The 13645-nt window shown below is 41.3% G+C and overlaps 1 protein-coding gene across 3 annotated transcripts in view; it reads left to right on the top strand.

Moving 5' to 3' along the window:
* The window catches only part of LMBRD1 (LMBR1 domain containing 1), a 211592-nt gene extending 206114 nt beyond the window's left edge, over nt 1-5478 (top strand). For all 3 annotated transcript variants that reach the window (XM_090034614.1, XM_090034620.1, XM_090034608.1), the window contains exons 15-16: nt 4030-4121; nt 4289-5478. In XM_090034614.1, the coding sequence (XP_089890740.1) occupies nt 4030-4121; nt 4289-4408 (212 nt within the window). In that variant the 3' untranslated portion in view covers nt 4409-5478. The remainder of the gene's footprint in view (nt 1-4029; nt 4122-4288) is intronic.
* The last annotated feature ends 8167 nt before the right edge of the window (nt 5479-13645 follow it).

The following is a 13645-nucleotide window of genomic DNA, read 5'->3' as shown; positions in this document are numbered from 1 at the left end:
TATGGACCTGGGGTCAGGACCCCATGACCCAGGGGGCTGTGGTAGGATGGGGAAGGCGGGGCATGAGGGGTGTCAGCAGAGCCAGGGGGCTGACAGGGGGGCAGTGAGGGGCACCAGCAGGGCCGGTAGGGCCTTTTATTTTAATCACAGATGGGGGCCTAGCAGAATCTGCATTTTTTTTTTTTTTTTTTTAATGAAAGAATTTATCGTATTATCAAAGAAAACCAGGATCCCTGCTTACATATCCCAGACCCTCAAGAGGCAAGTAGGTGCTTTTTATAGCTCCTAAAAGAAGCAAAATTAGAACTTAGGCCATCTATTACTAGGTAGATGGGCTTCAAACCCTTTTGCACTCATTGTTCAAGAACCTCTACTATGCACAGAAGGGGCTGTAGAACTTTTACCAATAACTGGAAGAATAAAAATTGCCTGTGCGCTTCTCTCCAGGGTTTTTGGTGTTGGTTGGGAATACAAGAGAACTGGAAAACTTGCCCCACAGAACTATGCCCACTCCAGAGAAGAATAGTTGCACTTCACAGCGCTTTATATGCTGTTTCTAGCTTGAACTAACTCAGTCATTTTAGCTGCCAACTGTTTTATTTAAATACGAACAGAAATGTGACAGAACAAGTTATTTTTGCCTAAGTAGCTATAAAAGATGGCTGACGTACAAGAAAAGGAGTCGGTACAGGTCAGGTTACATTTTAACAATATGATATCTACCTTTTTGAACATTTTTTAAGCATATCTTTTTAACAAAATCTTGCATTGTTTATCTTGCTTGCTTGGTTTTTTTTTTTTTTCAGTTTTCTATGCATTAAATATTACTTTTCTGTGCTATTCTTTGGTACTTCGCTGAAGAAATTGACTGTCAAAAATTCACTGTCACTATACTTCCAGTTTTCTTATTTTGTTGTATTGTTTTGGTGATGAATTTGGAATCCTAACAAATTTTTGTGCATGAAAGAATAATACCAATTGCTACTGTTTTTAAAGCACGTAATGTTGGCAGAGGAGTACAATTCTGTGTAGACTTCTATCGGCAAAGCTCCCAACTTTCCTATATGACAAATTTCCAAAACCATCCTGTTCCTTTAATTAAAAGGGTTGGGGGGGAGACCAGAAAACACAGCTTTCTAAATTTTGCTCCCTACCAGAAAGTTACTGTTTTATATCTCTAATTTTCAAGGCTTCAGTTATAAACAAATCTAAGCTTACATGAATGAATAGCCTCAAATCTGATAAAATACTAACCCATGCATTTAATCTAAACTCTTGACTTCAATCTTTCCTTGTCTATACTTATAACTCATAATGCTGTTGTGTTAGGTTTCTCAACATTTCTTTTCTTTTGAGTAGCAGAGTGAAAATGTGTAAAGAGGATATGTGCTTGCTGTCTGAAGAGGTTGGATTCCTCAAGAAGACAGTGATTGTCTGTTATCTCTGTTCAAATGTCTGTTTTGGAAAGAAATATGAGCTTTTTTTCAAGGGGGTAGACAAACTATCAAATCAATTTTAAAAGGAGCTCAGGGCATGTACCATGGAACATCTAATACTGAGTAGCTGCATTACTCCAATAAGTGGGAAGCTAAAGTGTAGCAACTAAACAAGGCTAAATTGCCTCAGTTTAACTCTCACTTACTGAAATATAGTTGCAGGTACATGAATAGTTACTGCATGTCCCCTATTCCATAGCAAGTCTGTGCTCCCTGTTAAACTCACTACTTCACTTGATTGTTTGTCCACGTTCTCCCAGGTTTGGGGCATTCCTTTAATATTTTTCTTTAAAAAAAAAATAAAAAAAAAAACAAAAAACTAACGGCTAACACCTGTTTCACACGAGAGAGTGATTCAGGTTTACTGACTAATGCCACTTTTCTTGAACAGAACATGGGCTTTCTCTTTGGGCGCTGACAGAAGTGACATTGTTGTCATGCAGTCAGCCACTGAAATTGTCAGCCGTGCGCTGACAAATGTAGGGCTGAAGAGAGCTTTAAAAAGTGCCCAATCATGTGACAAATGAACCTCATTACATGCAGCCTCTTTCTGGATTAGCTCGACCCTCCCAACCCAGCCGAGATTCAATTTAACTCATGGCGTTTTATGTTGAACTCCGTGAGTCAGACTGTGGAGCTGTATATCTGTCAGTGCCCTTTAATGGTCCTAATTCCAGGAGTCTGCAGATGAAGCAAACTGGACTAAACATAGGTGCTAGTAATACTTTTTAAAAAATGGTAGATTTAGTTCTGGCATTTAGTTCTCATAACGTTAGCAGCAGAGTTCAGCTCTCCAACCTGTCAGTTTAGGATTTCTGAAATAAAACTCCCATTGGGAAAAATATTCTTTTTTTTTGCAGGGGGGAATGAAATTTAATGTTGAAGCGACTCAGTGAAGGTGTGACCAGACTGGTGGTCACTCTGTGACACTGTTTGTAGTTCTTGTCAGATCTTGCCACTTCTGCCCAGGTAGGCTCCAGTGCAGTCTCTGTAGCTGCTCTAGTTTGTTTCCTAGGCAACAACTCAATCTTATGCCCCATTTATGGAAGGAAGACCTTTTAGTTCAGCTGCTGTAGGCTTTTGGACTCAGTGGTAATCTTTCCAAGACATCCTGGTCCCTTAAGGCAGGGGGCTTCAGCAAACAGCCTGTGGGCCACGTCCATCTCATAAAGGCAACTACATCAGAGTGGCTGACTTGCAAGCTCTGGTGCCAGGTGTGATGGACTATGGGTTTTATTGTAATAATAATTGGCCACAGTTAATGCACATGGCTTTTATAATGTTGCCTGCCTCCATTTTTCAGTGTAGCTAGCAATGGTAAAGATGGGTTAGAGTTGAGAAAGCAAGAGATCTGCTTGTGGGACAGACTAAATGGACCTCTTAGATCAACAAAACTATTCAAGACTGTTGATATGATCAATAAAGGTGAGATTGCTGAAGCACAAGCTGCTGGAGGGAATTTAAATAACATGAGCAGAATATTGAGGAGAAGAATGTGAGCAAGCAGTATGTCAGCAGCTGGAAGGAAGAGCCTGGAGATGAAGACAGAGTCTCTGGGCTGTGCGGGTGGTTGAAAACAGAGGAGCTACTTGTTTAATTATTTGGAGATGGAGGAGAAAGAGAGAACATATGGATGGGTTACCTTTGCCCCAGTAAATGCTGCTGTAACAGAGCTGTCCGTCTGCTGTTTGGAACTTGGGTTTCACTTGATCCTCCCAGCAAGCGTTGTGTCTTTCTCAGCAGTGGAACTGGATGCTAGCTCCCTAAGTCAGGATCATGAGAACCAGGGAAGGTAGAGGACAAAGTCCAAGGTCTCGGTGCAATAAGGAGCCTGTGCTCCTTCCCTTTCCCCACCTTCCTGCTGCTCTAGGAGGTATGCCTGCTGGAAGGGGACTTTGTGTGGTGGTTAGGGATTTTGAGACCAGACAAGGTAGCAGAGATCTCTTATCAAGCACCTCCTAAGCAAGGCACCGGGTATACTGTAAAATTTTCTAGAGTTAAGGTTACAATTGTACCACACCTTAAATTTCTCTGGAAACCAGACATGTTTTTCCCTTAAGCCAGGAGTGTCAAAGATATAGCCTGCAGTTGTGGGTAGGTCTCGCACTGCCTGCATGTAGTGTGCCCTTGCCAAGTCTTTGGACTGAGTCCATAAATATCCTTATTCTGGATTTTTTTCTAGAAACATTGCACATTTTCAAAAGTTTGTCATATAACTTTATAGCTTTTACATATATAACTAAATTATACCAATTTGGGGCTTGTAAGAAAGTAAAACCTTGTATAACTAATTTTTTCTTTTTCAACTGCTCTTTCCACAAAATGCATTTTTCTGTATCCATACCTGTTAATGAAAGGAAGTAATCTGTTTGGAGTGCAATAGTAGATTCTCTTGGTATAGAACTGTATTAGTCTTCACAGAACACTTTTTAGCTGTAATTCTAGATTGTAGTCTTCCATAAAAATATTTGCTTCCAGTTGATGTCACTTTCAGTCCATTTGTTAGACTACCACTGTTTATCTTTCTTTTTAGATCAGTGCACTGTTACTCGAACATACCTTTTCCTTCACAAGTTTTGGTTCTTCAGTGCTGCTTACTACTTTGGGAACTGGGCATTCATTGGAGTAAGTAATATGGTTTAAATCCATTCTAAAGCAAATGGGATGATTTAACATAATTTAAGTCATGGTATCATTTTCATAGCAGTACTGTCATTTGGTTTTAAACTTACTGCTTTTGTATTCATCTTAATTAAGCAACAGTAACACATTACCAATTTTTCAATTCACAGGTCTTCTTAATTGGATTAGTTGTGTCATGTTGTAAAGGGAAGAAATCAGTCATTGAAGGTGAAGTAGATGAAGATGATTCGGATATGAGTGACGATGAACTGTCTGTTTATTATCATTGACAGCATTTTTGTCTTGAAGGTTAAAACCTGGAATTCCAAACTCTTTTGAAGTTATGCTTATGTGGGATTTTAATCCAAAGGTTAAGCAGGACTCACTTCCAGTAAAATAGAGAAACAATAGGGATATTGATTTAAAATGGCAAATTGAATATTGTTTTCTGAATTAATATACTAGGATATTATCAGAGCTAATATTGAAAATGAGTTAGTATAAAATTATTTGTTCTGTTTTTTTGAGGAATGTTTTACATAAAATGTTTTCTGATTTTGAGTTTGAAATTGTGATTGCAGTTGACAGAATTTCAGGGTTGATGTTGCCATTCTGTTGCTAACTTTCAGTTTCTTTAAATTACATTCGAGTCTAACTTACAGCTTTTTATAGGAAGACTTTATTTTCTAGGTAAATTTAATTAATTTATATCAAGAGAAACTGCCTGAAAAATTTGGCTCTGTTGCTTTCTAGACATGTGGCAATTTAATATATACGGTCAATATTATCATTGCCATTACTGTAATATGCACATAACTCAGTTCCTTGAGTGTTTGGTGGTATTCCTGATGAAATCCCAATATGTGAAGAATAAATGTTTGCACTTTCTATCAGATGCCATATTCCCCATTTACTAGACCTGAATTTTGTGGTGACTGTCATAGCCTTTGTTCTGTTCTTTTCTCTAATATGCAGAAGTTAAAAATATTCTTGTGTAGTAATACCAGTATTCAGCGCCTTTTACCATGTTTCTTTAAAACAGTTAAGAACTTAAAACTGCTAGGTGATTACATTTTTTGCTGAGGAGGTAGAGGTGTAGTAACCACATCAGTTAAGGATGAGATTAATTCTTGAAACTGTTCTTGTTTCTGGTATTTAATAAAGGTTCTCCTGTTTGAAACTTTTTGCAGTTTGAAGAACTCAAAGTGATTTATCATTTTGTTATCAAATTTCCTAAGAATTAAATATGTATATTTAAGTATTAACGAAAAAGTTGTAAACAGCATGTAAAGTTAATTCTATAAAATTAAACTTTCTGCATATACTTTTTATAAAATAAACTCACAATATCTTAACTGCATTTATGTTGTGCTTTTATTTCTAAACTAGAAAACAATCAAGTGTCCTTTTAATACTGTTTTTTTTTTCTTGCAATGTTACTATTTTTCAAGTGTAGATTTACCTGTTTTTGAGGCTGTTGGAAATTAAATGCATGAACTGCATGAAATTCTCTGTACTGATGCATACAAAGAGTAGCTTACAAAGATTACTTCCATGGTAACTGTTACATCATTACCTTGATTTAGAGTAAACAACTTACTGATCTGCCTCCTCTGTATTATCAGCTGCTAATACAATGTGAGAACTTTCTAATAAGCTGAAATACTGCTGTAACAAATGCACAGAGTATCTCCTGATACCAGACTGTACTTTTGAAATTTTGAAATAAAGTAGTCAGTTGCATCATTTATCAAAAAAATGAATCTTTAATTGAAAGCGTTTTAGTTGAATCTTGGTTGAAACAGACCATGCTTGGCAAATTTGCAGATGAGACAAAGTTGGGTTGAGTTGCTGACACTGGAGGGCAGGGCTAGGATCCAGAATGACCTGGGTAGACTGGAGAAATGAATAAGATGAGATTCCACAAGGAGGATAGGTGAAAAGTCCTGTTCTTGGGATGGAATAACTGCACGTACAGAATGGGAACGACTGGCTACGCTGCAATACTACAGAGAAGGACTGGGGGAGAAGGTTATGGTGGACCCCATAAGCTGGTTATGAGCTAGCAGCATGGCTTTGCCCCAGAAAAGTCAACAGAATACTGTATTAACAGGAATGTTACTTGCAAATCAAGAAAATTGACGCTGCTTCTCTTCAGCACTGGTGAGGCCTGACCTGGAGTACTATGTCCAGTTTTTGTATCCCGCACTTCAGAAATCATGGGAATGGTTGAGAGAGAGGTCAGTGCAGACCAACAAATTATCAGGGGCCTGGGAGGCAAAACTTGAGCAAAGGCTGAATGAACTAGGGTTATTTAGCTGGGAGAAGAAGAAATGACTGAGGTGGGATTTGATCAGTCTTCAAATACCTGAAGGATGGTTACGGAGAGGATGAAGATGGGTTTTTTTTTTTCTATGAGTGTAGAGTACAGAACTAGGAGCAGTAGCCTCAAGCTGCGGCAGGGGCGATTTAGATTGGAGATTATGGGAACTTTCTGACTATGACAGTGATCATGCATTGAACAGGCTGCCTAGAGAAATTGTGGAACCCCTTGACTGGAATGGTTTAGTTGGGAATGATCCTCCCTTGAACAGGTGGCTAAATTAGTTGCCCATGTGAAGTCCCTTCCTGCCCTCCTTTCCTATGAGCCTATTTTATGAATGAATGACTGCACATGTTAAATAATTCAGTTTAAACACAAAACAAAAAGCAGTAAATTCTGAAATGTTTTAATTTTCTAGGACCATTTGACTTTAAACTCTGAACCCGGTAGGTGAAGCATAGATGGGGTTAAAGATTATAGGATCAGAACTAATACTTGAAAAGGATTTCCAAGTGCATGTTCAAGACTATTCATCTGATTGCTTTTGGTAACCTTGCCCACAGCATGTAACATTTGAGTGATGAGAGTGAAGACACTGTTCAGATATATATTTTCTGACAGGAGGATATTAAATTGTACTAGGTGCTTGGTGGTAAATGCTTTGCCAACTGTTTGAACATAATGCATAGACCATTCATATGTGTCTGTTAACCTGTTAAAATGAGGAGAAGTGTGGGAAGGGTCTCCATTGGTTGTTTTTCACCCCCAATCCCTCTCAAACTAGGGTGGGGCAAGGGTTCATTAAGTACCTCAGATCCAACTTAATAGGAAGCAATGGACCTTGCATGTTGTTACTAGGCTAAGGTAACCGGTGCAGTGAATAGAGGAGCTGCTTTTGAACAGTTTTGTTCCTGCATAAGGGGAGGCCAGTCTAGATTTTTTTGATTTTATTATCATGTACCACAGAAAAGAAATGTGTTGTTATTTATTTAGTTATTTTCAATCACTTTTGTGGTAGGGCACTCTTAACTGATTTAGTGCTTGGGGTGCACCGATGCATCGGTTTGATATCAGATCGGCACCAATATAAAGAAAAATGACTATAAGAAATTGCCCTGACGTGGCCAATAATTTGGCTGATTATTTAAATGCCTGTGCAGGCAGTGAGGAGCACAGCCTGGCAACTTGGAAAGCTGTGTGCAGCTGGCCAGTCTGTTGTGGTGGACAGGGAGGGGGAAGGGGAGGGAAGGGACATGAGGACGACAGATTGAGGCCCCAGCAGTGACGGAGGGAGTCGGTCTGGGGCAGGCATTTCCCAGCCAGGATGGGGTGGGCATGGGATGGAGCTGTGGCTTATCCAAGGGGCGCAGGGAGGGGGAGCAGCTCCCATTGCTATGTGCCCCCAGATGGGGGCTGGGGCCAGAGGCTATGCTGGGCTTTTCCCAGCAGAGGGATAGGAGCAGGCTGTGGGCGGCAGCAGCACTGAAAGGGGGGCTATGGTGAAGTTTGGGAGGGCTGCAGCCCCCACTTAACCCTCCCTCCCTGCACCCCCTGGACAAGCTGGCTCTATCCCATGCCTGCCCCACCCTGCATGGGCAATGCCTACCCCAGCCTCTCTCCCTCCCTTGCTGTGGGGGGACATTGATCTGCCCCACCACCACACCCCTTCCCTCCCCATCTACCACAACAAACTTGACAGCTGCATGCATCTGTATCAGAAATTGGATTGGTATCAGCCAATATGCCTCCTTTAAAAATCAGCTGTCAGTATGGGCCCCTAAAATCTGTCAGTACACTCATAATCAGTATACATAACCAATAATTTCAGGCTTGCCTACATTGCCCTTTCCCTCCTTATCTCCATAAGCATCAGTTCCACTGCAGTTATACTGGATGCCACAGCTGCAGCAGCCAGTTCTAGGTAGTCCTCTCCTTTGGTTTGTGAAAGTAATTTTCAGTTCCCCTTTCCCATAGAATGGGTTAGCCTGCAATATCACTTGCCCAAAGGTCACTCTTTTGTCTCCTTACTGGTTGTCTGTGGAAAGAACAAACAGATTTATTATATAGAGGAAAAAAAATTATACAAGCAAAACTGACCCTAGCTCTCCTGGGTGTCCTATCAGTATCTCCAGAAATTGGTTCCCCCAAGCCATGGCTCCTGGGGCGTTGGGCTCTTCTTCAGGCCGGGGGGAAAAAAATCCCAAGATCAATTTTATCATAGCTAGACCCTTTCAGTTGGCTAGTTAATTATGTTTTTAACCCCCTCAGGAAGCCAGCGGCTTCCTTTGCTCCCCCCCACATCCCCAACATTTTTGCAAGTGGTCATGAGTCATCAGAATCCTCCAGAAATTTCTGTTTTCCCTGAGGCACTTCAAATTCCTGTGGTTGGGCTGTGTTTCTCGCATGCTTTTTTTTCTAGAGAGATGATATATGCCTACTATAGGCAGATCAATGCTTTGGGTGTTCAACCCAATAATATCCTTTTCTGCCTGGTTCAGGGAGTGGCATTTGTCCTTAAGTATGCATTCCTAAATTCCTTGTCTAAACAATGTCCAAAATCATAAATATACAGTTGGCATGACATCTGTACAATGATAGCAGTAACATAATTGGATTCAACATAACACTAGCTTTCCAATGATATAGCACATGTCTTTAGTACAGAAAAACCCAAGAAAATATTAATTGCATCCTAGGAAACCCCAGAGAGAACATCATGGGGTCCAAGAAAATGTGGTTCTCAAATTCGGGCAATGTTTGTAGGCTACTTTTCTAGTAATTTTTGTAGGAAAGAAATTGTGTAAAGGTTGTTGGTACTCTACTTCCAGGGATCTCATTGACAATTGATGGTTGGGCTCTTTAACTGCAAATAATGTTTCAAGATGAGCCTTTAGTTGTGAAAGTTGTTTGGGTGTCCTCCCTAAAAAGTTATTCATCTTCAAACATGCTTTAAGTAAACATGTTACTATGAAATAAGTGGGGGTTTTAGCACCACGCTTTGGGATAATTCTATAGGCCTGTAATAGTTTAGCTTAAAGTACCATGTACTTTTAGTTGTAACCCCATTATAATTCAGTTGTAATTTTAATGTATGTTATTGTCTGGGTATATAAAAGTCATGAAAGTTGAGTGCAGAAATATCAAATACTGGTTTTTAAGCTAACAGTTTCCTCAAGTATCTTTACAAGCCCAGTCTATTACAATTAACAGAATACTAGGAAGTAAGCTGTAGGGGAGAGATCAACAATGGCTGCAAGATGAACTTGGTAAGAGTCTTAACTGATCTCAAAGTGCTATTTTTCTAAGAAAATTCAAATGCTTTTTTTCTATATTTTAAGTGGAATGTTTCTTGGAAACTCGGTAGTTCTCATCAACTGGCGGGCTTTTCTAAGCTCCTTCAAGCCTGCTGATACTGTGACTTGAAGCTGGTCAACAACCTTTGCTTAAATTTTCCATCAGAAAATGCAACTTCATCAAAAACAACTTTAAACAAGAACATACCAATTTTGATATTTTTTTTCATCTTCCATGAAGGAAATATGTATACGTCTTTGTTAAGGTAACTTCAAACCATTGTTTCAGTTTTATCAGTTAGATTTATTAAAATTGTACTATTTAATATTTGATGTTTTGATATTATTGGAACATAATTTTTAATTCTGAACTAATTTTTTTCAGGATTTTAATTTCACAAAAAATAGCAAAATGAAAAAGCTGAAATTTTTAATAACTAGCAAACAGGAGTTGCATTTTCAGTCTCTCTAGGTTCTGATCTAATCTCCACAGTCTTAGATGGATTGCTGGTGTTCTCATTCTGTATCCATGTGTGCTGTACCTACTTGTTTGCTGCATCCTATTTATTTAAATTGGGACCGACCAACTGGTGACCAGTGAAGGATTAATATGAAATCCCTATCCTTATTCCTGTCCACTGTTCTTCCCCCATGGTTGTTCCAGCTGCAATATCAGAGACTCTGGGTTTCCCCATAAGAAGGCTCTGACTTCTCCTTTCTGTGTCCACCCCCTGGGGCAGGGCAGTGCAATGTGGGCCAGTTGAGCTTGTGGTGGTACAGTTGAGGGTGGGGGGGCGGGGGATTGTGTAGCCTATGTAGTATGCAGCCCAAGGACATGTGGTCTTCTAGCTTACGTTCTGCTATGGCTGTTCACCTTCTGGGCTCTGTATGGGACTGGGATAGGGAAGAGGGAGGAAGGTATGATTCATAGATTTCATAGACATGGGAGCTGGAAGGGACCACATGAGATTGTTGGGATCAGCCACCTTCCCAAAAGGCAGGAAGTCAGCTGGGGTCAGATGACCCCATCAAGATAATTATCCAATGTTTCTTGAACATGTCCAGAGTAGGTGCTTGCATTCTGGAGACTCTGGAGACTCAGACAGTAGAGATGTTTTTCCTTATGTCCAGTCTAAAATGGTCTTCCAGCAGCTTGACTGTTTTGACCTTGTTTTCACTTGGGGAGCCCTGGTGAACAGATTTCATAGATTTCATAGACGTTAGGGCTGGAAGGGACCTCGGGAGATCGAGTCCAGCCCCCTGCCCAAAGGGCAGGAAGTCAGCTGGGGTCATAGGATCCCAGCGAGATAAGCATCCAATTTACTCTTGAAGGTGTTCAATGTAGGTGCTTGAACCACCTCCACTGGCAGACTGTTCCAGACCTTGGGGGTTCGGACAGTAAAGAAATTCTTCCTTATGTCCAGCCCGAAACGGTCTTGCAGGAGTTTGTGACCGTTCGACCTCGTCATCCCTTGGGGCGCTCTGGTGAACAAACGTTCCCCCAGATCCTGGTGGTCACCCCTGAGAAACTTATAGGTGGCCATCAGATCACCCCTGAGCCTACGCTTTTCCAGGCTAAAGAGTCCCATGGCTCTCAGCCTGTCATCGTAAGATCTGTTTTCCTGACCTCTGATCATACGCGTGGCTCTCCTCTGGACTCTCTCAAGCTTCTCCACATCCTTTTTGAATTGTGGAGCCCAAAACTGGACGCAGTACTCCAGCTGCGGCCTCACCAAGGCCGAGTACAAGGGGAGAATGACGTCCCAGGATTTGCTCGAGAAGCATCTATGGATGCAAGCCAGCGTTTTGGTCGCTTTATTAGCCGCAGTATCGCATTGGAGGCTCATGTTCATCTTGTGGTCAATGATGACCCCCAAGTCTTTTTCTTCTGTAGTGCTATCCAACGTAGCACTGCCGAGCCTATAAGGAAGCTGCGGGTTTTTCCTCCCAAGGTGGAGAACCTTGCATTTTTTGGTGTTAAACACCATGAGGTTCTCGTCTGCCCATTTGCTGAGCTTATCCAGGTCAGCCTGCTTAAGCAAAAAACAATACACAACAAAGGTAGTACATGAAGTTTTATTTATTGTCACCAGGTTTACAATTTGTAGAAAACCTGGGGGGTTTTTTTAGTTTTTTTTACAGTAAAAGACACATTTATGATTAATTATATTAATATGCAGTTCATCCTACTATGAAGCCCCCACCCTAGCTTTGTTTTTGTGGTATGCCAGCACTCGGACACCTTACAATGTAGATATTTTTTTTTGGGGGGGGGGGGGGGGAGGGGTGTTGGCACTCCAGCCAAAAACATTGCTTACCCCTGCCCTAACCTGTTCTTTTGCTAATGTTAGATGCTCACCTCCTCCTCAAACCGTGCTGCCTAGTGCAGTACTTTGGGAGCTGACCTTGCCTATGAAGCCTGATGTAAAAAAGGCATTGTGTACTTCAGCCTTTTCTGCATCATCTGTCACTAGGTTGCCTCGCCTATTCGGCAAGCAACCACAGTTCCCCTGATCATCTTCTTGTTGCTGACATACTTATAGAAACCCTTGCTGCTACCCTTCACATCTATTCCTGGCTGCAACTCACTGCACTTTGGCCTTCCCTGCATGCCTGTGTAATACTCTTGTACTCCCTGGTTATTTGTCCAAGTTTCCAATTGTAAGCTTTGAGTTTTAGATCACTCTAAAACTCTAGCAAGAGTTCCTTGCTAAGCCAAGCGGGTCTTCTGCCATACTTGGTAGTCTTCCTGCACATTTTCCTGTCCCTCTCCACATGGCCAGATGTAGACCCACCTCAGGTGCCTGAGTGCCAAGATCAGGGCCATGTGCCAGATCCAGTCCACAGACAGACTGTGCATCAGCCATCTGCCCACTTTGGTGAGAAAAGTTGAACACCACTACCTTAAAATAGCTTCTGAGGCTATATTACACTAGACCGTTATTTATTAATAGACACTTCTTTGAGCAATACCTGAAAGGAGCACAAGCATCTGTGAAGTTGGTTAAATGCTAAGCTTATCCTAAGTGGGGCTGGTCATTCTTGTAACAGTAGATGTTTCTCTTTGTACTGCCTGATGAAGACCCATTATTGCCACAGATTTGAAGCAATCTCCTTCATTTGCATTAGCAAGGCAGCAGTCCCCAGCTTTCACTAGGGTGTAGACTCCTGCTATAGGAAGCTTAGTCACAACAGCCAGAACTCAAGACTTTGGTCTGGTGAGTGGATGGTGGTGACTTCCACATTCAGGTTCTCACCCCTGGGCTTTAAAATGCTGCCCCTTGCTGCACAGCTGGTGGCAGGGACTGGCATTTAAAACCCAAGGGTCATTCAAGAGATTGTCAGTTGCATATCTTGGGGCTATAGACTGCCTGAATCTCTGGAAAAAATTATTAAAGAATCATTAACAGCAGGTTAACAGAAGTCATCATTCTGCCAGACAGCCAATACAGCTTAGTTACAAGTAGGTTTTGCCTGACCAACCTCCATTTCCTTTTATGACTAGGTGACGCATCATAGACTGATGTAATTTATTTGGATTTCAAAGGCTGATGTCATTTACTTGAGTTTTAAAAAAAGCCTTTGATTTGGTCTCCCATGATGTCCTCATAACAAAATTTGGGAGCTGCGGCCTAGATAACCTTATGGTACAATGGCTGGGGAACTGGCTCTGTGGTCAGACCCAAATAGTTAAAGTCAATGGATAGAACCGAGTCAACATGGTGCATGGTGACCAGTGGCATCCCTCAGGGTTCAGTCCTTGGACCAGTACTCTAACATTCATAAATGACCTGGATTCAGGTGTCAGAAGCAGACTGGCTAAGTTTGCAGATGACACCAAGTTATGGAGAAGCATGGTCACACTAGAGGATAAGCTGAGGATTCAGGCAGACTTGGACAGGCTTGCAAAC

Source organism: Crocodylus siamensis, chromosome 1, assembly GCF_052110815.1.
Source record: "Crocodylus siamensis isolate JL-2025a chromosome 1, ASM5211081v1, whole genome shotgun sequence".
In the NCBI taxonomy this organism is placed as follows: domain Eukaryota; kingdom Metazoa; phylum Chordata; order Crocodylia; family Crocodylidae; genus Crocodylus; species Crocodylus siamensis.
This window is presented reverse-complemented; position numbering and strand designations above follow the sequence as displayed.